At 40.2% G+C, this 27,578-nt stretch overlaps 1 protein-coding gene across 4 annotated transcripts in view; it reads left to right on the top strand.

The window, feature by feature from the left end:
- The window catches only part of nsmfb (NMDA receptor synaptonuclear signaling and neuronal migration factor b), a 47,500-nt gene extending 20,183 nt beyond the window's left edge, over positions 1 to 27,317 (top strand). Inside the window, exons 6-16 of one of the 4 annotated variants that reach the window (XM_047592648.1) lie at positions 325 to 393; positions 3,128 to 3,180; positions 4,436 to 4,525; positions 5,150 to 5,277; positions 5,371 to 5,454; positions 7,479 to 7,512; positions 7,759 to 7,829; positions 8,368 to 8,447; positions 9,546 to 9,648; positions 16,124 to 16,199; positions 19,902 to 27,317. In XM_047592648.1, coding sequence (XP_047448604.1) covers positions 325 to 393; positions 3,128 to 3,180; positions 4,436 to 4,525; positions 5,150 to 5,277; positions 5,371 to 5,454; positions 7,479 to 7,512; positions 7,759 to 7,829; positions 8,368 to 8,447; positions 9,546 to 9,648; positions 16,124 to 16,199; positions 19,902 to 19,999 — 886 coding nt within the window. In that variant the 3' untranslated portion in view covers positions 20,000 to 27,317. The remainder of the gene's footprint in view (positions 1 to 324; positions 394 to 3,127; positions 3,181 to 4,435; positions 4,526 to 5,149; positions 5,278 to 5,370; positions 5,455 to 7,478; positions 7,513 to 7,758; positions 7,830 to 8,367; positions 8,448 to 9,545; positions 9,649 to 16,123; positions 16,200 to 19,901) is intronic. The other 3 variants (XM_047592650.1, XM_047592649.1, XM_047592651.1) reach the window with 3 other exon arrangements.
- Positions 27,318 to 27,578: the final 261 nt, after the last annotated feature.

A 27,578-nucleotide genomic window follows, 5' to 3' on the forward strand; every position in this document is an offset into this window, starting at 1 on the left:
ACTAAAAAAAAAAAAAAAACGTAACTGTTGCCCCATCCCACCCTGACTACACGTTATGTCCGAACCCAACTAGACCCAAAGGGCCTTAGTTTAGTTAACTTAGTTTATCTCAACTGTGTGGGATTACAGTCCCACCAAGGTAAAACAAACTGTCGTTTAAAATACTGTCACGGCTGCTGAGTTAAATAAGTTAAGACAAGTTCTGCAGACGTTATTTACCCTTTGGGTCAGACTGGGTTCAGACAAAAATCCTTTGGTGTTAGGTCAGGCGCCACTAAAAGCTGTTTCAAAACAAGACCGCTTAACGCTTTGACGTCTCGGCAGGGCTTTCCGAGGCATTGCTGAGAGAAAGAGGCGGAAAAGAGAGCAGGAGGCAGCCACCATGATGGAGAGGTACCGTGCCCCGGCTGTCCTGTCCTGTCCTGTGTGGTGATGCTAAACCGTCCCTGTTACAGTTCCTCTAGTAATGAGAAGACACAGATATTAAAATAAAACCCCAGTTCTTCTATATACTCACCAAATCTTTTAGGCTTTAAAAACATTTACTAACTTTCCCAGTAATCCACAAAAGGTGAATAATATGAAGAGTTGTCAATAAACATACCACCAAAATGTGATATCACACTTGACCACCTGGAGACCATGTGATGGCACATTCAATGATGTCCTTAATTTTTATTTAAAGCAAGAAGAAGGATCCTTCCAAAAGGATGCTTTCATGCCGCATCTTCTGACAGTCACACACATGCATAAATCCTGTAGGTTGCTCTTTGTCTCCATGTTCTGCCTCTACTACATACTGTTGAGCCTTTTTTTCATTTGTAACCTTTCCAGAACCGGTTGTTATGGGATGATTGCAAAAACTGTGTAAAGGTATCCAGTGGTTCACGTGTTTGTTGTGTGTCTTCAACCCCCGGATGCTGTGGGGAGGGGGATGTTCAATCAGTGTTCCTCATTGAAGAGTGAAGTGTGAAAACAGGGTCTATCAGTGCGATGCTGTAACTCTCTGTGGCTCTGCGGCTGGCACTCAGAGTGAACGTTTCAGTCGATGGCTAGAGACCTCACATCCGCCAAGTCGGTTTGGTCCTTCGTGTGCTGTAAGGTGTTTTATTTTGTGTGTGCGTGTGCGTGCAGGGACTTGTCATATAATTTCATAATGCAAAACTTTAAATAGAAGGTTACGTCTCAGTTAGTTCCACAAATCGCATTGTGCATGTATGAATAAGCAAGACTTCTTTTGCAGTGTTTGGAAAGGTCACTGGATAGAGGGGGTTAGGAGTGAGACACTTGCAGACACACACATATTCACACACGCACACACAGCGACAGGAATTAGATTTGGTAGTCTCGGTGTGAGGGTGGTAGGGATGTTAAAAGCTGTTGTCACTCAGTATGAAAATACAAAACAGGCAGACTGATGGATCTCCCTCTCCTCTGAGTCATCCCTCTATTTTAGGCTCTGCCTTCACGACTCCTGCAATCAACACTGACATGTCTACGGTCTCCCCCCTCCCCCCCAAAAAAATGCCTATTACTGCAGCCTAGTAGCAACATATCTTGAGATTTAGACAATGCACGTAGGAGGGCTTGTATTTTGCGTTGAACCTCTTGTACAGCTGGGGCGTGACAAGAATATTTTGTTGATGATCTTTCAAAATTGGTGAGCCTCGCGAAACCAAAGGTCTTGGTCTTATTACGCTATGGGAACAGGTAGCAATAACCGGTCACAGAGGTGGGGCTCATTAAAAATAATGAGCTCTGGGGATGTGGACCAACCACATCAGATGTCATATTATCCACTCATCCAGTTAATAATCAGCTTCAGTAGAAGAATTTTGGACAGGAAAATCAGCGCATTGTTGCATTTGTTCTTCCTGTTTTCAACAGCCAATCAGCACACAAAATGAACATCTACCTATTGCAACCAGTCATCCCTCAAGTGCGAAAATAAGATGAAAATGTCATGTTTTAAACTAAAAAAGAAATTTGACAAAATGGTGGTAAATCAACATTAGTTACCAAATTTGCTGAAGAGCCTTAAAGTTATAATGCGATGACGATAATAATAATCCCAGTAGTTCTTCAAGTGTTCATTTAGGCAGCATTTGAACTGAGGGAGTGTGCACTTTCATTTGCAGAACGATGTAAAGAGCAACAAATTTACAGCCACAGAACTTTCTGAAAAATATGCTGCTTCCAAATTGAACTTGTAATAAAGTGTACACATTAAATTCTTGCTATTCAGTTGGTAACAGCTGCCATAAGTCATGAAAACACTGCTGCTTGGCAACTATTGGCACAAAAGCCATAGAGGCTAACTGTTTAGCAAGCTAATGACCGGTACATGATGTCAGAAATGCAAAACAATCTTATACAATTACTAAGAAAACTGTATGACTATTTTTGAAAACATCAGCAAACACTTATCTCTTTCCAAAAAAACAAAACAAACAAACAAACAAAAAAATTGGTTGTGAATAGCGTAACAGGACAGCATTCATATGGAGTTTACTCATAAACAGGATATACATGGCATCATGTGAAGGGAGCAATAAATTTATATTTTTGTGACCTCATCCATATGTTTCTTCTGACCATCTGGATGGAAAAAAACGGCTATTCCCCAAGAAACCTGGCTAACTAAAAAAATCTTGAATGCCAATGCTATTGGGCTTCTCTTTCATTCAGTGAATTTTTTTTCACAAAATAAAAGCAATGTCTCTGAAATTTCGATACCTTGTAAATGTTGCCGTTGAAAGGTGTTTTGTAAATGAGCTGTGACTCATAAAGTCTCATCTCATGATTTCCCGTAATTCTCTTAAATCCTCGTCACATGTGACTTCACTTTGAGGAAGACGACTTCAAATGAACTTGTCACATGACTCCTGCGTCATCTCTGTTTCCATTACCAGTTTTCTACTGCGATATTTAAGTTTTGCACATTTGTAGGTGTAATGGAAACACAGCAATTGTCACATGTTTCACAGCTTGACCAGTGGCCAAAATGATGACATAGTGGTCTCTTTTTTTTGTTTGTTTTGTTTTTTCTACATTTGTGTTTGTGTGTTTCCTATTTCCTGGTGCTGCTTCACATTCGTTTCCTTCTTCTTTTTCTCTAACATGGTAGAAACTTCCGCAAACACCTTAGGATGGTGGGCAGCCGCAGGATGAAGGTCCAGAGTAAGTCTTTAGGTGTATCTGTTTGCATGTGTGCACGTAGATGTCTGTGTGTTTCCAATCATTCATGCACCTCAGTGTGTATCATAACATCACAACTTATGTACATAGGATTTGAATCATGCTTTATGCAATTATGCAATAATTATATGCATATTTGTAGGAACAGGATAATGTTACACACTTTTGAATCAAATCCTTATTCACAACATCATCATTAATCTGCACACTGGTATATGTGTATCTTTGTGTATGTTTGTTGCAGTAAGGATTGTTTCATTTTTATCATACTGATTGTCTGTTGTACTGTGAGGTCAAACAAGATAAAGCTTTATGCTGTTGCCTTCTAAACCTGTTACTGCTGTGCTTTTCTTTGCCTTGTGACTTTTAGTAAATTTAAGCAACAATTATTATCATTAATTATCATCATCATTAAATTAAGTAAAGACTTTGTCTCATGCAATCAAATGACGAGGTCAGCATGTAGTGATAACCAAATTGCGTGAAGTAGGGAGTTTAAAACTCTAGACCAGATTTCAGAATAAGATTTACAGTAACTGTCTTTTGTATTTTGTTCTTACAATTGAAATAATTTTGAGATTTGGACAAAACCAGCAATCTGAAATCATCATGTTTGACTTAAAATTGGTTAAATTAGACTGAAATTTGACAGTTTCAATAAACTATTCCTATAATACCACCAGCTTGACCCTGAGCTCCTGGGTTTTTCCAGTGTTTCAAGGACTTCCTCTAGCACTTCCTTTATTGACTTGTTTCTCTCAAAAAGAAGTCCCAAACTTTATGATGAAGACGGTCATACATGAATATGTTTGCCAGGATGTCTGTGAAGCAAATTCTGCTCACACAATCCACGCATTACTTACCTTTTCAAACCATCAGTCACCGCAACCTGATTCAATAGGTGCGTGTATGCAGCGACTCTTTGTGGAGGTAGGCAGGCCTGTTGAAAGCTGAATGAATTAGCCAACATGCCGGACACTGGCGATATCAGCACCCCCCACCGCTACCCTAAAAAGCCTCCTCTCCTTTGAAAGCTGAGCGTTGGCAGGTATGATGATGTTAACACAAAGCACAGAGGCTAGTTACCTAACAGGGAAATTAGGATCACCTGAGTGAGTGCACATGTTCTCTGTGCACAATGGGTCAACAGGACGAAGCCCTTGGTTACTGAGGCTGATTATCCTTTGTAGAGTATGCATGTGTGTGAGTGACTTTCTTCCCCGCCTAACTCCATCAGCCTTCGCCGACCGCCGAGCCAAGAGCTTCAGCCGCTCGTGGAGTGACCCCACCCCTGTGAAGCCTGAGTCACTGCATGACTCCAGAGACAGTGAGTCCATGCACTCTCAGTCACTCACATGACACTTCCGCTGCAGTCTGCACAAAACGCACGTTTTCTTCCTGTCACATAATCTCAGAGACACGCAAGAACACGCATACGGATGAATAAACATACATGTACAGTGCAAAGCTACATTCAAAGCATGCACACTAGTGCCCTTGATGACGTCAAAGCTACACACGTTGAGCAAACGCACGATAAATCCATGACACACAGACTTAACTGATGCACTCTGACTCACACCAGAAATCTTACTGTCATTTTTGACTGTCATTGTTTGTCTGCGGTTTATCTGTTTACGGGATGTGCTCTCTGTGTACCAATACTCGGCTGTTGCCTTCCATCACCACAGCCGTCCTCATCTCTCAGCCTGTCGTCCATCTGCCTGTTGCTTTGTGTCGTGTCTGTCTGTATCTGGCCAGGCGCATAACGAGGCTGTTATTGTGTTGTTTTGTGTCGTCTGCCGTTTGATTTTAACTCCTCCGTTCCTCCCCTCCGCGCTGGAAAAAAATGAAATAACAGGTGCGAGGCTTTTAAATGGAGCACCCCGCTCTCTAATCTCATTTGTGAGTTATCCTTTCATCTTGCCCTTTGTGCCTGTGTGTGAGCCAGGTGGCGAGCTTCAGACCTCCTCAGGGACTCTGGATGAAGGGCTGGACGAGGATGCCGACTGGGAGGAGGAGAGGGAGATGGAGAGAGCGGCCTGTGAAGGAGAGGACTTCATTCCGCCGAAAATCATGGTGAGGGTCCAAGCAGCTAACTTTCAGATTAACGTAGTATCCAGTTGCTTTTACGTATTTATGCGGAAAATATCCTCTGAACGTTTTCCACAGTTGATATCATCCAAGGTCCCGAAGGCTGAATATGTCCCAAACATCATCCGTAGGGATGACCCCTCCATCATTCCCATTCTTTATGTGAGTAGCAGCCATTGTTTAACGGTTTATGTGACTGTTGTGAATAGGTCCTCATTGACTGACATTGCAAGAGCTGCATCACATTTGATTTACCCATGGCGCCATTAAAAAGAAAACTCAAAACAAAACTTACTGGCAACAATATTAGTCAAATTTCTGAACTTGCCAATAATACAAGATTTTTTCTTACCCGGTAAGTAAGGTAGTGAAATTATTTTCATATAACAGAGTCCAGTCGCAACTTTTTGTCTTGATGACAACTTTCCATACCACTGCGGCTTCAGAGACATTATTTTCTTTTACCAGATGTCAAAAGCAGCACACTGCATTATGAATTTGTATTTCTGGGCAAGAAGTCAGTAGAGATGTGCACAGATTTTACTTTACTTTACTGAAAGGGTCCCGCATCTGTGCTTAAATCATGGCTCTGCTTAGTTAAAGCATCCTGTACTGAAGGTTTAGAGCCAGGCCTGTATTGTTAGAATATACAGTACATAAGATAAGAAATGTCTTTGATTCCCAGTAGAGGGAATTCAGCATGACATGGAGTCAACGCTAAAATTACTAATCACATCTGTTGGTGGCAGTTATCACAGCCAAAGACCAATGACACCTCGGGAAGATAAAGATTCATTCAAACAAGTGCTCATTTATGTCAGAGGGTAGAAGCACGCTGTCAATCATCCCCTGAAAGCCGTGTCTCTCCTCAGCAGTACACAGGCTCTTCACAGCCTGATTCTGAAGTTCTGCTGAGTGCCACCCCGTTGCTTGTCAGCTCAGATGAAAATATAAGGCAAAACCTTTTGCAGTGTCCCAGCTGGTATTTTTTCCACAAAGGAAGAAGACACTAGAAGTTTGTAACAAAGCATTCTTTCAAGCACCTGGAAAAATCATAACAATCATTTGCGGTCGGTCCACAAGAGAGACACAAATCCACTGTTTCTCCCCCAAACACTGTGAAGATGTGTTTGCTCAGTAGATAAATGATTATTCTAAGGCCGTGGTAACTTTTGTAGCCAACCTGAAGATCACAATGATCTTCTGGATTTCTCTGAAAAACTCTTGTATGCGGTGCCATGGATGTTGTTTGCACACATTTGCGTCACTCCCAGGATGAATTTTGGTGATACTTTAGCATTTCATCTTTTTATTTGGTACATACTTTTGATTATGACCTTGTAACATGGTGAACATATTCCAATTACTCTCATCTGTACTGTGAGTTTAGCAAATCAAGATGCGTTAAAATAAGTCCCCCAACCCATAGCCCCCCTAAAGGCCCCCAATAACCTTGTTACCAGACACACAGGACACACTCAGAAGACCCGTATGAGTCACAACTGGTTTGGAGGCACAAGGGAGACCTACACAATATTAGGAAGGTGGTCATAATGACTGATTGATGTCTGGCTGATGGTTGTACAGGATAAACGCTAAGAGGAAGTTTTAAATTGACTTGCCAATCTTGCATTTACTTGAGTAATATCTCAACTCTTCCAAACTGTTTTTTTAATGGACTCTATGCAACAATAATTACTTTCAGGTTAAAAGAGCAGCTGGCTCGGCAGGAACAGGAAAGAGAATGTCAAAAGTACCTCTTTAAAATTAAAATAAATATATCCACACTACCTATTAGAAATGATTTAGATCCTTGATCTCATGCAGATGATGACAAAACTAGCGCCACCCAACCTGCTAGCGTTGATGTGGACCTTTAGTATGTTTTTCTGTTTTGTTTTGTTTTGTTCATCGCTTTGAATTCTGTCAGTCATCTCAGATTTCCCTTGTAAGCTCCCAGACGGGTCCCGAGCCCCTGTTTGGAGCTGTTAAGCTATATTCAAAAGTCTAATGGGCTGTAATTGTGAGCAGGCAGCTCTCTTAGAATAATGACTTTTGTTTGTCCATTAATGGCTTAAAATGAACTAATGATCTAAGTAGAAATCAGTGAGTAGTTCGCTTTGATTCAATTTGTGCTCCGCAGGGTATAACGAAATAATAATTCTGTTCTATTATTCCATGTAAAGGACCATGAACACGCTACGTTTGACGACATCCTCGGTGAGTGCAGCTCTTCTTGTGAACACTGTTCTCTCGATGTACAGTAAATGTGGAAAAGATGAGGTTGGGATAAGTGTAAGCTTGCTGGAGTGCAGAGATGACTCATTGTTTTGCTTCTCGTGTGTGTGCGCGTATGTGTGTGTGTGTCTCGAGGGACAGCCAATTTATGTGTCTCACTGTTATGGCTGAGTGAGAAAAGTGACACCTCTCTCTCTCGCTCTCTCTCTCCGACGGTCTCTCACGCAGAGGAGATAGAGAAAAAGCTGACTGCTTACAGGAAAGGCTGTAAAATCTGGAACATGCTTATTTTCTGCCAGGTGAGTGACAGCAGAGACACGCTGAGAAATATTTTGTTATTATTGGGTCACATCTTCTTTAATAGTAAATCTGGTTTTGCGCTCTGAAGCATAACTTTATATCAGCTCCTAAAGTTAGGAAAGTTTTTCCTTCCTAGCAAAAAGTTGAATATTTTTTATATATATGTATTATATCATCGGCTTTACTATTGGCCTATTTTCATACTTGGATACACAGTAGCTAGACTGAATACTGTAGAATGGAAGAGCAGAGTGTTCGATATTAACTTTGTACGTTTACATGTACGCAGTCTGCACCCAGTTATCTGTCATGAGAACACATTATTGAGTCTTTAACTGAAACCTCTCCTTTACTAAAGAGTTCAGACTGTTAATTCTAAGCTTTGTAGAAGCCCCTTTGACTGAAATTATAGGTATGACACTCCTTGTGTGAGTCTCTGCAAGCTTTTTGACCTTATATGGGCAGTTTGACCCCTTTCACATGACTGACAAAGAACCATATGAATGTACCTATCATAACGCAAACTCCTTTCTCCAGGGGGGGCCTGGACATCTGTACCTGCTGAAGAACAAAGTGGCCACCTTTGCCAAGGTGGAGAAGGAGGAAGACATGATCCAGTAAGACTTTATTCCTTTTTTAAAATAATATTCTGCTGGCAGATATGGTGTATGGTCTTCTTGTTATGATGTAGAGCAAAAAAAAATAAAAATAAAAACAGTATTCATTTAAACAACTCAACTCAAACATTAAGCAAACTGTTGGGTCTTAAATGAGGAAACAACAATATTTTTTTTGACATTATTCACATGGTCACTTACTGAACTTAACTAACACCACACTAAAAACTGGGTTGCAAAAAATTTCAGTCATTTAAAGAAGAGGAGCCATTACTCTACGTTACATCAGTTTTACTTCCTGACTAGTGAAAAAGCTAAATGCAGGAGTGTGAGTTCCTGTTAACCTTGATGGAGGCCGTCCCTGGGTTTACTGGGTTTATAAAGTGTGTATTTATTGAAACTGAAGCGCACAGAGAAAGTGCAAGACAGGAGTCAGTGGACTGAGACAGAAAGCATCCTGGAAGACAACTGGCCTCAGGAAACGGATGGTGTGTCTGTGTCACTGACTTAGGAGGAAACCCTTTGATGCAAAGTGTGAGACCTGTTGATGGTAAACTTTGAAAATCTCTTTCCAGCTGTGGGAATACAAGTGCTCCTCTCTACTGTTTTAAAAAAGTGTCAGCCACTGCCTTTCAGTTGCAGAATGATCTACATGTACATGCCACCTGTTAAGAATTATCTCATTTATTTAAGAAAAGTCTATTAAAACGATAACTAAGTAAGAAGGAAAATAACTCCACATAACTACTCAAGAAATCACTGTGAGTGATTGTGCCGATTGAGGCGCAGCTCAACAGACATGAAGACAAGACCAGAGAAAACATGATGGTCGTAAATGCAGGGTGTGTGGGTTTGGATGGAAGTCTGACAGTCATTTCTATCAGTGCTGTCTGCGCCACTAGAACCTAGAAGAGTTAAAAACTCACATGGCAATCTGTTGTGAAAGACTGGAGGTGACAAGGCAGCAACGGAAACATGCAATCACAACATGCCTTTAAAATATTTTCCTCTCTCATCAACCCGGCATTCACTTTTGACCTTTATTCTTTCCCTACTCTTTTACCATTTGTTGCTGACTGTCCTCTCCTCTATGCTCAGGTTCTGGCGGCGGCTCAGCAGGCTGATGAGTAAGCTGAACCGGGAGCCTAACCTCATCCACATCATGGGATGCTATGTGCTGGGGAGCGCTAATGGAGAAAAGGTAGCCGCCTTCGTATGTAGCGCTAGGAACAAATAAAACGCCCACGCTACGCCAGCAGAGTTCAAAAGTTTGCCTGAAATGTCTGCATGCATTTTACACCATGTTTAGTCATAATCACAAATATGAGCGCACACTCCCAGAGCCAGATGCTGTCTGTAGCACCATGCGGATAACTCATATAGATGATCTGTCAGATTTAGGGTCTTGCAGGGTCTAGTGAGGCGACATTCTCACTAAGCACGGTAAAACAATGAAAGGGCTGGCAGTTTATTTGTGCATGTAAAAGATAAAGTGGAGGGCAGCAGTGGAGATCAAGGCACGCACACAGAGCAATTTCACGAATGACAACAAAGCCTGCCTCGACCCCTCCACCTCCACAGAGACTGACACACACTTGCTATATGCAGACATCTTCGCATACAGCATGTGCACATAAAACATGCCCACACACTGAAATATTCATACTTGTCTTTGAAGCCCCGTCTAACACACTGTACTACTTGCCTTCCTCCAGTGTTAGTCATTCGTCTTGACTTAGCAGTAGTAAAAACTCATGTAGTTTTTCTAACACAGATCTTGAGCTAGTTCTTTTACACCTGAAAAGAAAAAAAAAGGACCCAAAGGTAAATGGTCACAGCTGAAAGGCCAAAACAAACAACCTCAGGTTAAGTGTTTGTGTCTCCATCACCAGACCGGAGTTATAACAATCTTGAGTCAATGACAGTTATGTAGTGCTACATCTCTACCAAATATGGTGCAAGAGATGTGCTTCAGGTCTCACATTGTGGGGTGGCTTTGACTCAGTAGGTAGACTGGTTCAATCCCCTTGAGCTAGACACTGAACCCCCAATTGCTCCCAGTGGTGTGTGAATGTGTGTGTGCTTGTGTGAGCAAATGGGTAGATGTGTCTGTGACTGTAAAGCGCTTTGAGTAGTAGGTAGGAAGGCGCTATATATATATATATAAAAAAGGCTATTTACATACATTTAGTCACAGTAGTACTCAAAACTCTTTTTACCTAGTGCCACAACAACAGAACAATAGAATCCCAGACTAGCGTAACCCCAACACTACAGAGGCCTCCAGGGCGGAAAGTGTTATTTCTGATATTTTAGCATGTAGCTATTTTTAGTCGCCTCGGTTGAAGCCTGGGTGACAAATAGGTCACTTGGCTCTTGTATGTCATCATCTCACTCCTAAATCTGTTTCCATTGCTCTTTGGCACATTTTTCTTTCCAACTCAGCCATCTGTACATTATTTTCACTTTGTTTTTTGTTGTTTTTTTTAAGCATTTCCAATGATTTCAACAATGATTTTTATTTTTATGGTTCCTGGCATTTGTCATATGGATCCAGTAGGTTTTGGACTAAACATTTTTACTGTAGATATTTACATGCATACATTTAATATCTCTCACTCGTTTATTATGTTGCCAATAAAAAGTGTTTTATTTAATTTCATTAATTTCTTCCTCCCCACCACAAAAGGTAATTGAATCAAAATTCAGTGCAAGTTAGTTGACTACTGTGGGCCTTGTAGTATTGTCTAGTGAGTCATATCAAAATCGACTGTATGTGCCATGTTCAGTAGTATATTTACACACAGAAGGAATTTGGTCTTTGCATTTGCATCTGGTTTGATGAATCATCTGTGCTAGTCTCTCCTTGTAATTAAAGTCTGTAATATGCAGCATGATGTGAACATAATATAAGAAAGAGCCATTGGCTTTGTGGGAAATGTAGTTCAAACGAAAAAGGATTTAGAACTCGTGAACAGAGCTTTCATTAATCTCCGCTATGCTCATATTTGTTTGCAGCAATAACAACCAGGCACTGGAGTTAATTGGAAAATGACTCAGTAATGTTTCGAAATGGTGCTCGTAGTTATTGTTCCCTTGCATCAGACCTGCTAAGGACACCCAGCGGTACACTGTGATAGTCACCGTGACATTTGGCATCTCGTTCACGTTGATTTGGTGCGACTCGTATGTGGAGAGGGAGGAGCAGGGATGGGCGTACATTCGCTGCATTTAACAATTTTCCTCCTGCTGCTGCCTCTGTGTGCTCCTGCAGGCTCAGCTGGAGAGACACTATTAATAGGCTGACTGGCTGAGCTGACTTCAGAAGATGCTCCACTTCACTCATCAGCCCTTATAGCTCTGCTCTCTGCTGTCAGCCATGTTATTTAAGGGTCTAAATGTTTGTGCCTAGAGGTCATATTCATTCTCCTCCGTGCTCTGTCCCAGACTGATTATAGCAAGCTCATAGTTTTCATTGAGGTAAACAGATACAGTTGAACTTTACTTGGGTGAAGTTCTGCCACTGAGGAGGTGAGTAGGTACTCGTTACAGACGGCCAAGCTCCCACAAGTCTTGACAGGTCAGCGATGGCCCAAGTCTAGCCACGACAGTTTCTCTCTTGTTTTAACACCTACACATTTGTGTCATACATAAAAGTGATATAGACTTCTGGTGAATGAAATATACATTTCTATATGCTATGCCTTGTATTATCTGAATTCAACAAAGCAGCACACATCTGAAAAACAATCCAGTGTGGTTTCAAAGTTACAGACCTTAATCACTGTGTAATTCAGAATCATTTTTGTAAGATTACATGTGATAACCATCATCTCTCTTTTGAAGCCGTAGACTGGGCCCACATATTGACCCTTTTTCTTTTCCATCAAGCCTCACTGTTACTGTCATTTATCTTGCTGTCACCTTCTGTTTTGGCAAATCTTCTGAGGCCATATGGTGCTCCTGACGTTTGGCTTCAGCCCTGACAGAGAAGTGTTCCTGTTGTGTATTACTCTCATTATATGGAAAATCGATGTGTAATTTCGTGCCCTTGCGACTGTTCTCCAATTATATAGAGAAATTGAATTGAGAGTGCACTTTTGTTCAGTCTTTAGTCATGAAAGAGCAATAGATCTTCATCTCTACGTTGATTTGTGTTCTGCATTTTCAACATCTCATTTTAAACCCATGGCATCGCAATACAACTGTAAAACTGACTTCAAAACAAATGTGGGGCTTGGCTAAGTGATGGCAGTTATGTTAGCACCATTAGTCACTGTTCCATTAACACATAAAGCAAATTTACAATGTTGGCACTCACGTAGATTAACAAGAGAGCAGTTAATTCACTTGAAAAGTGAATAGAAAAGTTATATATCCCCTGACATTATAAAGCCTGCAGGAAATTATAAGGTTAAGCTGAACCCGGTTAAGCCCCAGAGCAGTCTGCATTAGCTACATAAATAGTCTGTGGCAGGTTATGTGACCTTTCACCTCCCCCAGTTCTGCTCACCGCTGTTTGCGTTCGATGCCATCATTGTTAGCAGCATGCCAGTGGACTACCTGGTACCTAATCCATAGTCACTGGTGAAAGGTTAGCAACAGGGAGAAAAGGCCTAAAGACAGACAGACATATAGACATATAGACATAGACATATGAATGGTTAGTCTCTGTACTTCATTTCTATTGAGCAAACAAGCAACCTTAAAGGTATTGAGGCAGTTTTTTACCCCAAACATTTCAAATCCGTGCATGTTTTATAGCAGTGCACTGAAAACAGACTAGGAATGAGTTCCCCATGGTAATTAACCTATATGTACATATATTTATAAAGTAGATGACATTATAAATGCATAAAATGGCTGGCTAAACATAATGGACAAACTAATTAGTGATAAGCAACAAATGAGTGAATGAAGCAACAGAAAGTAGTGCATAAATGTTGGTAATACTCAGCTGTCACAGACAAATTGCTTAAACACTTTATAATTAATTATCAATTCAAACTATTTTTTATCTAATAATAACGTAACAGCTTAATGAATGAATGTGTGACTAACCTGATAGTTTAATTAGGTGGTAAATTGAGACTCAAATGACCAACATTAGTCTTTAGTGATTTCTAATGGAGCTGCTTGCTAAAATGATCTCAGTATTTGTAACGGAGTAAAATAAAATAAAAATGAGTTGCTGGTCTAATTTCAAAAGTCAAATAAGAAAAAAAGGGGTTGTTCTTTCAAGCTGTCAGTAATAAAATGGTCACTACTTCAGAATCACTTGTTGCATGTGGAACGACTTCATAGCTGTAAATAGCAATTAAGTTTTGCTGAGAAGCTAGCAGGTCACTAATGAACCCTTTGCTTCTCTCAACTGATGGATGCACAGCATTGAAACCTGCAAATGCCATTTGGCTGCTAGGCTCCATGTGTGATGGCACACCAGCTGGCCCTGGACCAGACACCAGGGAGAAAGTGGAGGGAAAGTGAAGGATGAGGTGGAACGAAAGAGAGGAGAGGGAGGAGGTAAAAGTGTGGACAGGGCCGAAGGCACGAGTATTATCAGGTGTGACAGGCTTCCAAATAAATGGAAGCACATGTGCTGTGAAAACACGCAAGAAATAATAAAAGGGTAGAGCAGATGTGCTCCGGGTTTTTGAGTGCACAGTACTTGACATGGTGGCACAGACATATGCTGTGTCCTATTTCTGGAGCTGCCATCTATGACATCCCACTGATAAGACCTTTTGAAGGTTCCTCAAATGCAGCCAACTGCAGTCCCTTACCTAAAGGGTTTCCCTTTTTGAGGTTTGTGGGAGCTTGTGAGGATGTGATGAATCCCCTACAGACTGGCTTATTTATGCCAGCAGCACAGGCTCAGTCTGCCGCACCTTTGTAGACCTCGTCCCTTGCAGACTTTCACCACTGAAACAGGACAGAACAAGCTGTGAATGCTGTGGACGATGTAGTACTGGGGCAGTTTATGTAACATTATTCAGGTCATAGCAAGTCACACGCAAGAATTTTCATAAAACAAACAGATTTATAAATCTTCATGAAGTCAAACTAAAGCCTTTTCTGTCTGACACTTCACGATATGTAAGATTGTTTAAATTGTTTTTGTTTTATTATATTTGAATGGCTAATTTAACACATTTAACAAGGGGACAATAGTGGAACATATCAAATTGAGTCATGTACAAACAATTACTTAAGTTTATCATAGGTAGTGTTGTTCAAGGTGCACTCAGCACCAGAGTAGATTTGTATGTCCAGTCTTCTCCATGATACATCAAAGAAGGAGTACTGAGATTCCAGATGAAGCCGAAGTTGTGGTGGGAAATTTCGGTTTGAAAAGACAATATGCTCTGCAGAAAACTATGGCAAACCCCCTTTAGAATTTATGTTTGATTGGCATTCTTTTTTTAAAGTCCTACTTCTTTCAATATTCCATTGTTTTATTCAGCATTGTTACCCCAAAAAAGGTCATGGCTGTACATTGACATGCGTAACGACCAATGCAGCAAGCATTACTCCGGCTTTAAGTCCACAGTGATTGGTTTTTAATGTCTCAAAAGGACTTGTAGTAAGATCAAAAGCATGCACAAAATCAGTTTGGTATGTCCCTCTGAAGGCTGCATATTTAGCTTTAGAATTGTACAAAGAGACATACTGTTGCTCTCTTTTGTCAGCACTGTGGTCAAAATCATCCTGTTTGAATAAATGTAATGAAATAGTCACTGGACAAATCAAGTGTATGCTTATATTTACTGTAAGCACCACAACAGTACAGTTCACACTCACCTACATCCAACTGTCTTGTAGCGGCATCTTTTTAAGACCTGAACATCCACCTGTGCATAAAATAAAAAGCTTGCAGTATTTGAATTACTGTAACTCTCCGATGGACAAAATTCAAAGTGTGGCCTAGCACTGGAAAGTTGCGCTTTCTGGGAAAAAAAGTTGCCATTGTGGCGATGACCCATTCCTGCTGTCAGATGCAAAAGTAAAACAAGACCAGGGAGCCCCAGGAAGAGAGAGTTGTTTGGAGGAATTTGTAAAAATGAAGTTGTTTTACCCTTGAGATGTCACGAAGGTCTTCCAGACAAAAGCACAACTTCCCAGTGTTCAGCCACACTTTGAATATTGTCAACAGAGCAAACCACTGTGAGTTACGGTAATTCAAATACAGCATGCTTTAATGTACCACCAGCGATACGTTCAGGCTTTGAACGGTTAAAGATTACTCTTTATGTCATAAGTGAATTTTCTAAGAAAAAAGACATCAATTTTATAATTTTATGATAAGTTATCTTGTCAATTTAAAACACAAAATCTGGGTCAACATTTGAAAGCCGGTGTGTTGAGTATAGTTGGCCCTCCCTGAATGTGATCTTGCTCAGCCAGCCCTTAACCCCAATATAGATGCACTCATATGGACAGATGTGTCTATATAAAGGATTAAAACATTACCTTCCACTTCTACCCTCGCTGTGTAAGTGGCACATAGACCTTTTCAGAACAGAATCAAAGTGCTGGAGGGCCTCTTCAAGCTCTCTGCATACGGACGTATCTATGCTTTGTTTGTTTCCTTTTCACAGTGCCTGATGGCATTCGGAACAAAGTGTTCTATCTCTCTAACATCTCCTCTCGATCTCTCTTGTTTTTTTGTCTTACAGCTTATCCAGACTCTGAAGCGGCTGATGAGACCCTCGTCGGTTGAATTCAAGTCCCCACTAGAGCTGTCAGCGCAGGGTGAGAGCAAAGCATGCACGTTTGAAAAGCTCTGATCGTGGTCTTCTCACTGAATGAGTAGTACAGTGTTTGTATTCCTTTACTACTTATTGGCCGCAGTGGCCGCTCCTGTTGAATGTTAATGGTGGCCATTAATCAGTGTCGGTAAGCCGCTCGGCGATGAAGCGAGCACATTAGGGAGTGTAAGCAAACATACAGGTGTGAACTCTGCTGAGCTCCCAGCTCATCCCTTATCAGTCATTTTCCCAACGTCTATTGAGCTGTGCTAATTATTTTCCTATTAAAGCGTCGTTATCGCTGCTGTGTTTTCCCATCCTCTATTGACCCACCTCACTCATATAATACATATCCACCACCATGTGTCTCTGCATACATACAGTCTGTAACGCTGTGAAGAAGCATTAGGTGCCTTTGAGTGGCACATATAATGAAAAAGAAGAAAAAAAACAGGTTAAAGATCAGCCCCTAAACTTGATGAAAGCCACACAGTGACAGTTTTCACCCTGCCTCATGAAATCTGCCACCATATCGAGGTTCTTTCAATCGTCTTGGCGTGCAGATTGCTTTCTCCATATTGAAAAGTTAGCTAAGTGCACATATATTGCTTTGAAATCAGTGATGCATTTATGTTTTTTTTTAGGTCATCGCTCAAATAATTAGAGAAAGACAATGTAAAATGGCTCCATATGTAAGGTGTGTGGTTTTATGATTTTAAACCCCTTCTTAAAATTTGGAGGCATTCGCTTTATCTTTATGGTATGCTTCATTTCAGCTGAGCTCAGTCTTTTGTCCATGAAGGGACTTTAGCTATGGAGCCACATAATCAAAGTATTCAACCACTAACCACAAATCTCCCAGCAGTCCCAGTCCTCCCAATCTTTTTACAGTAAATACTCCCCATGTGTACATAGGTGAACTCAGTAATAGGATTCTATAGTAGTATATCAAATTGCTTGATTTCATTTGAATTTTGGATTTTACCAGAAGAGTAAAATGCTTCCTCCTCCGTGCTTCATCCGCAGTCTCTCAAACAGCAGCAGCAGCTATAAAAAGCAGTTTCCGGGGTCACGGCAGTAAACTGAGGGGTTTATTTGAGCTTAGATACATTCAGCAGCTGCTGAGGACAGTAAAATATGTGGTCTTATTATTCGGTGAATTAGAAATGGATCAGTTCGGCAAGGTCCGACACTGAACACATTACCTGGCTTTGAAGGTAGGGACCTCCTCTTGAACTAGAAGTGACAGTGTGACAAACTTTTTTCAAAATGAGAGACTAAAGCAGCAGTGGAATGGGAGAAATCTCTGTCTCTTTGACATTCAGATGCTAGCTACAGACGCAATGCCAAAAGTTCTGGGAAACTGCTAACACGAGGCAGCTAATAATACGGTATCACCCCACACGGGGAGACAGTGCCTGTTGAAGGAAATCACAGAAGTCACTTTATTTCAGAATCGTCATGCTAAATGTTAGTATAAAGTGGACCTGGAATGTCTCTCAACATGCCAATATAGTGGTAAAAAATCTGCTCAACGGTACTCAGATGACTGGATTACTTCATCACTGTTACTCTTCTTTATTCACAGCATAAAACCCACCCAAATGATTGGATTGGCTTGGCTGAACTCCAGCAGGTGTAATGAGTGCCAAAGTGGAGCCACTCCACACCAAAGTTCTCCCACTAAATTATGGTGTCCTGCAGAACTTAGTTATGGTTTCCAGGGTAACAGGAGCAATTCTAATCTAATTGTTCAGACTAGTTCAGTCACCCAGTAGCAGGAGAGGAGGACAGTGACATCTGAAGCAGGTACACTGGCTTTGGAAACCTTCTCATTTTCTCAAAATGGCAGCTTTGCAGCAACAGCTGTGGCAGTAGTCTGCTAACCCACTACCTAGCCAACATTTGTTACATTACTAGCTGTGTTGTTGTATTAATGTTATCGATTCAATGTGCATCTGTGAATTTGAGGAGTTGAGCCTCTACTGAATGGAGGGGTGTGTTTGTTTGGCTATACACATAATGCCTTTTGGTCCCAAAGATGGATTAAGCAAGACCAACTCGATACCCCATAGTTTTTATGTAAGAGATAATTGTTCTGGAATCTCTCCGTAATTAATAGATTTTTCCAAGATCTGCTGGTTCAATCAAATCTTTTCTGATAAATATGTTTAAAAGGACAATGTACATTTAGGTGCACCACAGCAACCTGGAGAGAGTTGGAGTGAGAGGTTGACAAACACCTTGTAAAAGAGCAGTACTCTGGATCTATCAGCACTGGTTCTATTTTCCCAAAGAAGCAGGAAATTCTTACATTTTATCCTGATAATACTGAAGCAATGACTGATGACACATGACACAAACTCGATGACAGCTCTGCTTCTTCCACATCCACAGCGTATTTAATGAACTGCCAATTTTCCATCAATCCTTTTGCATCAATGTGATTTAACTTGCATGATATGGCACCTTGTCAAATACTGTAGGTGTTACACTTTTACAGTTTAACAGTTTCAGGTTTTGTGAGATGAAACAAGACATGTTTTTAGACAAGAGAGACCAAGAGAGACATAGAAATACCAAGTCCCCTCAGAGAAGGGGGAGGGTTCAGGGAAGGATAGTGATGAAAATAAGAAGAAAGAATAGAAGAACTGACAAGTTGGCAAATACAAAGAAGATGGGGACAGGGAGCAGTCCCAGCTGGACCTTAGGATATGTTTTTATTCTCTTGCTAGTCTGAAAAAAGAAGCTTCCACAGTGTGCGACTGTAGTTTAAGTATTCCCACTCACCATGTGAGGAATATTAATGTTCTCAGGCCCTTGCCGTTTTTTCAGGAATTGTGTATCAACATCAACAGAAAAATGAAAATTGAAAAGGTATTTCTATTTTGTGGAAGCAATGTTCTCTTGTGACACCACACCAGGACCTTATGCCACTTTGTACCACAACCACGTAAAACCCTCTTTTCTGTTATCTCATCCAACAGTTAAAGACTCACACTATGTTAGGCTGTTAAAAACATTTTTTTTTTTTTATTATTATTTATTTTTGATTTGCATTTTTTGTCTAGCTGAAGTCATTCTTGGCAGCGTGACACATTTCCCCCTGCTTCGGTTCTGCTGTGAAAATGTTCAGAGACTCGCAAACTGGTTTTGATCTCATGTATTGTTTCCTCCACACAACCCCGTAAATTAATTTCTGAGGGAAACTGTTAACACATAATCCTCTTGTACTAAAATATCCGATAGCCTCAATTGTTTCAAGCCTAAAGTCTTTGAAGAAAATGCCATATTGAATATGCACTCACACACAGTATTCATTAAGTACACTAGTTAAAAGAAATGTCTGCTCTAAACCCCACTTCATATTGTTAAAAAATACAGTATTAGAAATGTGGTTATTCAACTGGATGATCATTTTGATGGATGATTTGTGGCGCTCTTAATTTGGATTCAATTAAATACAAAAGTGTTTCTACTATTTAGTTCAACAGGTTCATGAATAGCCAGAATCACACACACCTCTTAACAATGCAATCATGAAATGTAACAAACAACCCATGAAAAAACCTTAATGTTGTCCTGAACATAACGTGACAGACTAATAACATCGCAAGCACAGCATGCTGTAACTAGATGAGGTGATGTTGTTCCGGTGCCGTGCATTATCGTAACCTTCCTCCTTTTTGTTCTTGTGTGGCTTCAGGCAAAGAGATGATCGAGATGTACTTTGACTTCCGCCTGTTCCGCCTGTGGAAAAGCCGTCAGCACTCCAAGCTGCTGGACTATGACGACCTCTTGTGACATCGCCCAGTGTTCTGGCGGCTTGTCGGGCCGGTTGTCACGAGTCTGAGCCTGCTGTTTAACGGTGACAGGGCGTTTGGTTGAAGGGCCTCCCCCTCCTGAGAAGCTCCTGGACCGGCTCTGTGTGGCTGAGCTGAAGCAGCAGCAGCAGCAGCAGCAGCAGCTGTCGGGTCTGTTTTTTTAAGCCCTCCTGGAGTGTCAGGGCGTGGCCCCGTAGATTCAGCCAGCGGTGTTCTTTTCCTTCCTCACCCATTTTCACTTTCTGCCTATTTCTCAGAGAAAAGAGAAAGAAAGGGACAAGAAAAAAGGAGGAGAAGCAAGTGACCCATCATCCTAGCCTAAATGTGTCAAAGATGCTAGCTAGAGTTAGATTGCTGATTTCAGAGGGGATGTTAGATGCAAGAATGACAGTGGAGAACAGGAAGAACTCATTTCTGAGCTTAGAGACTAACAGATTTTCTTTCTTTGGCTTAACTTTAGTCAACCTATCTGCGCTTCTAAGATGGAGGCTAATACACATGGTTGTATCTTCTTTGTCAGGTGTGGACATTATTTACAAGGGAAGTAGAGCTTATATGTAAATAAACAAGTGCTTAATGGAGCATTAGAGAATAGATTTCCAGCCTCTCTCTCCATGCTGTCACGTGTAAATGTAGACATTGAAGTAGTCTTATTAAAAATTAGAGGTCTCTTTAACACCTTTTTTTTTAACACTGCAAATAAATGTGTTTCGTACTGACTGTTGTATTAACTCAGGTTAAATCCCTTGTTTTCTACAAAGAATTGTACTACAACATACTGTAGACCAGAATTGAAAGCCTTCACACTCCACATAGAGTCATCTTCTTCAGAGCAACCGTCAGGGATGCCGTGTCTTTACTTGTGTGTAGAGGACGGATCTTTTCTGCATTTTCATGGTCAGCTGTAGCCTATCAGACAGACGTATCCATGCATGACTCATAACATTACAGCGCTTGGACCCGCTGAGCCAGCACTAACTATACTTTATTGAGCTGTTGATAGCGGGTGCTAAGCCTTTATTATTATTATTACTGTTTTTTGTTTTTTTTAATACTCGTGTGTGTTAGTATTGCATGTGTGCCCATAGTTTCCTTACATAGTTGCTCTGCAAAGATGATGTAGGAGGAAACTATGACACCAGGCTCTTTACAGTGACTTTATTAGGCAAAAACACGTAGTGCATATGTCATAACAGCTTACTCACATAGTCAAATAGTCTTTTATCTAAGAATGAACTTGAATCACTCAAAGTAGCAATGGAGGTGTTGAGGCAGTATTTTCCTTACTTTTGTTCCTCCTCCTCACCACCGAACTCTGATCTGTCTTTCTGTTAATATACTCTTAAAACTTGTGCCCTCACTTTAATGATTTTGTCAGTGTGTTGGTGACTCCAAATGTTATCCTTGCCATAAACATTTCTGGCATTTGTTGACATTTTATAATGTGAAATGACATGTATTGTGTTGACATAAACAAGGTGCGCTGCAGCAATTTGATGCGCTTCCCTAAAGTTGGAGGACTTAAGCAAGATGTACTGAAGAAAGGATGGGTTCAATCAGAACAGCTGACTTTTATATTGTAGTGTTGCTTCAGCAACGCTGGACCCTACAATTCACATACTGCAACTCCCTTTAGTCGATAAACGCCTGTCAAACTTTTGTGAAGCCCAAGCTGAGTAACCCTGGTAACGTCTGACACTGTGTCATTGTGAGCCATATTACACATCATACAACTGTTCATGACATTAACTGATCTTTATGTGTATGAAAAATATTTTCACCAGAGAGGTGTCAGACAGTCTGACACAACACTGTCAGTGTGTAACCCACTGTAGAAGAAAAGTCTATACTTATTTGATGCATTATTATCATATTATCGGCTCAACCTGTATTTATTGAAGAGTAATTCTATTTTTGTAAAGCAAGCCATCACCCCAGTGTATTGGAGATCCACTAACACTCACACTAATGTCAGATATATAACTGCAGCATAAAGTTACTTTTAACCAACGGTAGACTTTTTGTGTTTGTGTGTAGGGGCGCTGTTATAAAACTGCTTGTGTTAGTGCTTAATAAATGTTGCCTCAGATACGATGAGCGACGTTTAGATTGCTGCAGCTCGAGGTTTTGCTGAAGTGGTCATGTCTTCTATTATACACCATCCTGCCCTCTGCAGATACGCAGCAAATGTCCTCAGAAATATGACAGAGTGAAGAAAAAGTGAACGCTTTATTTGCTACTTTCTTCTTCAGTGTTACTTAGACAAAGGTTTATGAAAGGTTTTCCATATAGTACAGTTATAAAAGATGGTGTCACTAATCCATATGTGCTTCCTTTGTATCCAAGCTTCCCCCAGCCTGTTAATGTGTTTTACGTTGCAACCATGGATGACTGAGTCCTTTCACTGTTCTTTGTATATTTGCGCCATGGTGGTTGTGTGTTGTTGCTGCTTCCTGATCCATGCAGGTCAAGTGAGTTGGAAGAAGCGTGGAGTATTTAAAGTAGCTCTTAGCTTGAAGGACACAGAAGAGGATTCAGATGCCGACATTTTTCATCTTAATGTGTCCATGAGGTCATACGTGCTCCATAAGGAGAGCCATGGCTGAACGTGAGACATGGAGGCACCTGGCATGTTTCCTCATCGCTTGATATATATGTAAAACATTAAATCTCAGCGAGGCTAGTCTTAAAACAAGTATTTTATAGTGGAACTCCTTTATAGCCGGGGCAATAATCACTGCTACTGCAGGGAGTGTGTCAAAAAAGAGGTTGCGCTGTTTTATCTGAACAGGTTTATAGACTGAAGCCCTTTAAGTGCATGAAAAACAACAAATGAGCTATTTTCCTCATTAGCATCGTTACCATTTGCATTATCTGCTTCTAGTCAACTACACTGGCTTCATATAAGAAACAAAATATTGTCTCATAATTATGACTTACTATCCGATCATTACCAGGTTGTGAGAAGAGGTTAAGATGTCATCAGTATCTCACTTCCACTACCTCAGTTAGCCCGCTTTTATCTCATCTTTGGTTTGCAAAATGTGACATTAAACTAGTCTTCTCTTGTATGAATGACCAGAAGTAAACTCTAATATTTAAGAGTCTAGAAATAATCTATGAATTAAACTAATTTACTGTTAGTTCTGTTTTGTCTTATTTGACATTTTTCACACTAAAACTTACTTCCTGTTTTTAGGACACCTACATGCACCCAACCCTTTGGATGTACATAGTGTCTTTATCTTTGTTCCTCTGCTTGAAAAGCAGCTTTGAAAAGCTCTAAAAAGTAGCACTTTTAAAATAACAAACTACATTAATTGTACAAAAGGAATTACAACAAATTTCCATAACTCCATAACTTTTTTTTAATATGGTACTGTATCTTGTAAGTATGGGAGAGTTTTCTCATGGAATCTCATAATTAAGAAAGAATGAGTCATAATTTTAAGCTGTAATAGTTGAAATAAGGTCTCTCATATATGTTTGCTTTGCCGAATACATTCCTCTTCTCCATTTACTGTGACTATTGTGAGTGCTTATGTTGTCACCTGTGCTTATTCATACATGTTGCTGCATAGTTATGCCACCAAGTAGCATGGGTCACGGATCATTTGATGTAACCACTGTAACAAGGCCTTGTTATTTTCATGGTCCCACTAGATAACAAATCAGTAACAGGTCCCGAAATGAGTTAGTCCATGCAGCGTACTTTAAATTCTCAAAGGATTTCTGGGTTCTTGAATTACCTCAACTGCAGAGAGAGAGAGAGGGCTTTATTTGTAAAAGATTGCTACACTTATTTATTAGCATTTGTTTCTTATGTTTTAGTAAAAAGATCTTGTTTTCTGAACTGCTTGCAGTTTCATGCCCTTAATATAGAATCAAACCTGCTCTTATCACAATATTTTACATTTTTACTGAACAGAAATTTTGTTTAATATTGAACTACAGTAGTGTCCAAAGCCTCCCAGGTGCTCTGAGGCATAAACTCCTGCTTTTTTTTATTTCTTGAATTTGTTACATCTGCAAAAAGTGAAAAGTTGAACTGATGATAACCTGACATTGCTCAAAATCTCAAAACAAACAAACAAACAAAAAAAAAAATGGTTCTATTAATTGATATGAATGCTGTGCCGGAAGTTAGTTTGCCTTCAGGACTTTCTGTCAGAAAGCCTATAGGATGTCAAGTGAGGTAGTAAAAAGAGCAACATATTCCATGTGAGGAGGTGGTTGTTTGAATTAATGGATCAAACACAACATGGACCTCCACCCAGAAAGAACAGGCTATGAGTCAGCGTTAACCATTCACAAAAATCCCTGATGGCGAACATCTAGACCAGGTACTCCTTTCACAGTTTTTCACACAACGTGTAACTGCCTATACTGCCCAGACCCTCTACTATAAGTTTGGATCATTTGAATTGTTTGAAGTGTTTTATATTAACTGTGTACAACCCGGTGGATTTAGTTCATTCACAGTATTGATACCGACCTCACAGTTAATGTACCCTCTGTTCAGACATAGAGCTTTTTAAGGTTCCTTTTGGTCGTATTTTCTCTCCTGAGTGTTTTTGGATGTATCACGTGAGCTTGTCACTGTCTTTTGTGCTCTATGATCTCTTTGCTTGAACATAAGATCTGACCTTAATGAGTGTTGTACATTTTTTGACTTTCTTTAAACACCATATTCTTTCCAAATATTTATTCTGTAGCAATATACGGTGTGAGAAACATTCTGTATGGTTTGTATGTACACTATAGAGAAGTGTCCAAGATGCTGTATTAGTCTGTAATACATTTGGATTGGACTGAGTATTGATTGACAGTGGTGATGGACAGAAGCAAAGACAGACACTGCAGAGCAGTGTGCTCACCGATTGGCTCCTTTATATTCTGCTGCAGTGCAGTGTGTCTCTACTCATGCAAGACTCTTCTGCTTTCTCCTCTGCTGTGTGCTGAAGTAAAGGCCAAACCACAGAGCCTAATCGCACGCCTGCACAGTTCTTGTAAATGCATCTTAAGACAGTATATTCAATCTTGTTGCTGTGTTGGATTTAATTGCAAACTCAAAACTGGCTCAAGCTTGATGGATTTCTAATGAGTTTTCTGATCACAACGAAAACAAAGAGCGTCCTTACTGTACTGGATATCCATTATCTGCCGTCGGGCACAGCAGATTCTCTTACCTGTCAAGCGGGAGGACAAAGCATCAGTAGCAACATGATGGAAGAGCTCAGTGGAAAACTACTTGTAAGCTGTATAATTAGTAGTTATGTTTTACACGGAAAAAATACTATGATAGGAAAAAGAAAGAGAGACTTCATCCAGGAACAAGATCACCTGATAAAGCTTGGGCTCAAGTTTTGCTTAAAAAGGAGAGAATATATCTTATTTGGAGAATCGGTGATTTCTCTCCTTTATCAATTGTGTTTAAAAACAGTGAATAAAATAGCGGGAGGTTCAACAGGAAAACAGCTCCAACTGGCATCAAATAGGGGACGCTTGAGTCTGGCACAGTTTAAAAGCCATTTTGGAACCATTCACTCATCCACTGATCTTAAAATGTGATGTACATTATCATTAAGGAGCAATCAAACCTGGTCTTAATGACAGTAGTGTGAATTTTGAACTACAGTGTGCACAATTAAGTTTAAATATTACTCTAGGCCTGCTTAAGTGCTCTGAACTAAGTACTTGAATTGGAATTCCGATTTCATGCTGGTCCCTGAAAGCAACCCCTGCAGTCTTTATAGCCCACCTGCTATGTTTAGCATGAAGGATCGGTGATGTTATGGAAAACTAAAAGAGGAATCTTAGACTTTGTAAAGTTACAGAGGTAGCTTTAGTCTTTGGAATGCTGTTCCTATTTTAATGATTTCATGTTTAATCCTGAACAGTTAAGCTAACAGACTCCCAGACAAGGGTTGAAGCAAAAAGAAACGTGTTCTTTGTGATCACTAACTCTAACAAAATCCAAGGTATATATACTCGCATCATCATTACATCAAATCAGGATTTCCACTTACTTGATCACTTCCAGTGTTTTTACTTCTGTTTTGGGATTCACCAACTCTTGAGGTATATGTCAAACTCCACTAACGTGGAATTTAATGCGCTGTCGCTGCATTTGTCTCTCTGCCACAAGTCATGACATACCTGTCAGCAAATATCCGTCACCAAAAATAACGAGCTGGAGGGGGGGCTGCAGTGTCATGTGATCATACTCTGTGTGTTTCTTGTTAAGGTTAAGATTTAGTGTGATTTTAGGGTAAAAAGTAAGCACTGATGTTCATACGAGTAATGGAGGAAGCAGGAGAGCTCAACCTTGGGAGTCAAGGGGAGAGTCATGCTCTGACAGCTCTGGCAGTCTTTTTTTGGGTGAGGGCAACGATAAGACAAAAGACAAACGCTGGCACAAAAAGATAACTCAAATGTCAACAGGCTCTTTAGCGAGCTGAGTGATGGGTTAATATTAGTGCAAATCCTTTCCAGTGAAGCTGCCCGAGAAAACACACACAGTTTGACTTGTGGTGCTGGTTCATTGAAGCAGCTATTTCCATTTCCAGAGAGTATAATTACACGAATCAAGAGACTGATCTCTACCCAGATACCCTCTCCTGTTCTTTTTCAACTGAAACAGTTTGTCCTGTTGTGACCAGAAGACGGTACAAATTAATATTAAGCATTGTTGTGCCCTCCCTGTTGCTGCCTCATTTTTCTTTTCCTTTTCCTTAGTGGAGATTGCCAGGGCTCAGTTGGCAGCGTGATTGAGCTTGATGAGGATGATGGATTGATGCTGCTTTGATTGCCCTGACAGTCGAGCCGTGATTGTATTTTGGGAAGAGTGAAAAATAATGTGTTTGTGTGATGTCTGTTTCACTTTGCATCAACTTGTAGGTCATCTAACTGAGCATTACTTTTTTTAATAGATTTTATAGACAGTAGAGACTGTAGGGGTGATTTTATAATAAGGCTCCAAAAACAGACTCATCACGTGTCTTGATAGAGAAAAATGTGTGTTTTATGAAAGGTATAATAGCAAATAACATTACTATATATCTGGTGATTTTGATAATAGTAAAAGTTAAAACTATGTCTGGGTAGCTTCCCTAAGCTTTTGGGTTCTTCCTTAGAATAGATATTATAGATGGAGCTTTAATCCAAGGTGGAAAGTTGTTGTATCTGAACTAATAGCAAAGAAATGTTGTTACACTACACAATGTTGGTAATAACCTGTGAGAAAAAAAAATGTTTATAATGATTTTTTTTTTGCAGTAAACCATAGTCCTACACAGCTTCATTGTCTGGTCTTTGATTGAGTTGTGTCATTAATACAATGGAAACATTTAGAGGTCCACTCTGGCTGGATTTATACGTGAAAAGCATTAATTCCACTCCTGCTATGAAGCACGAGCCTGTGAAGGTGCAGTGCACTTTAGGTGAAAGTTTGCAATAAATCATCCATTCTATTAATCTCTGCTTTGTGTGCAAAGCCCATATAATTTCCCCCTGACCAGTCATGCAAGGATTATTTTAAATAATACTTTACTGATCCC

Source organism: Mugil cephalus, chromosome 8, assembly GCF_022458985.1.
Source record: "Mugil cephalus isolate CIBA_MC_2020 chromosome 8, CIBA_Mcephalus_1.1, whole genome shotgun sequence".
NCBI classification, from domain to species: domain Eukaryota; kingdom Metazoa; phylum Chordata; class Actinopteri; order Mugiliformes; family Mugilidae; genus Mugil; species Mugil cephalus.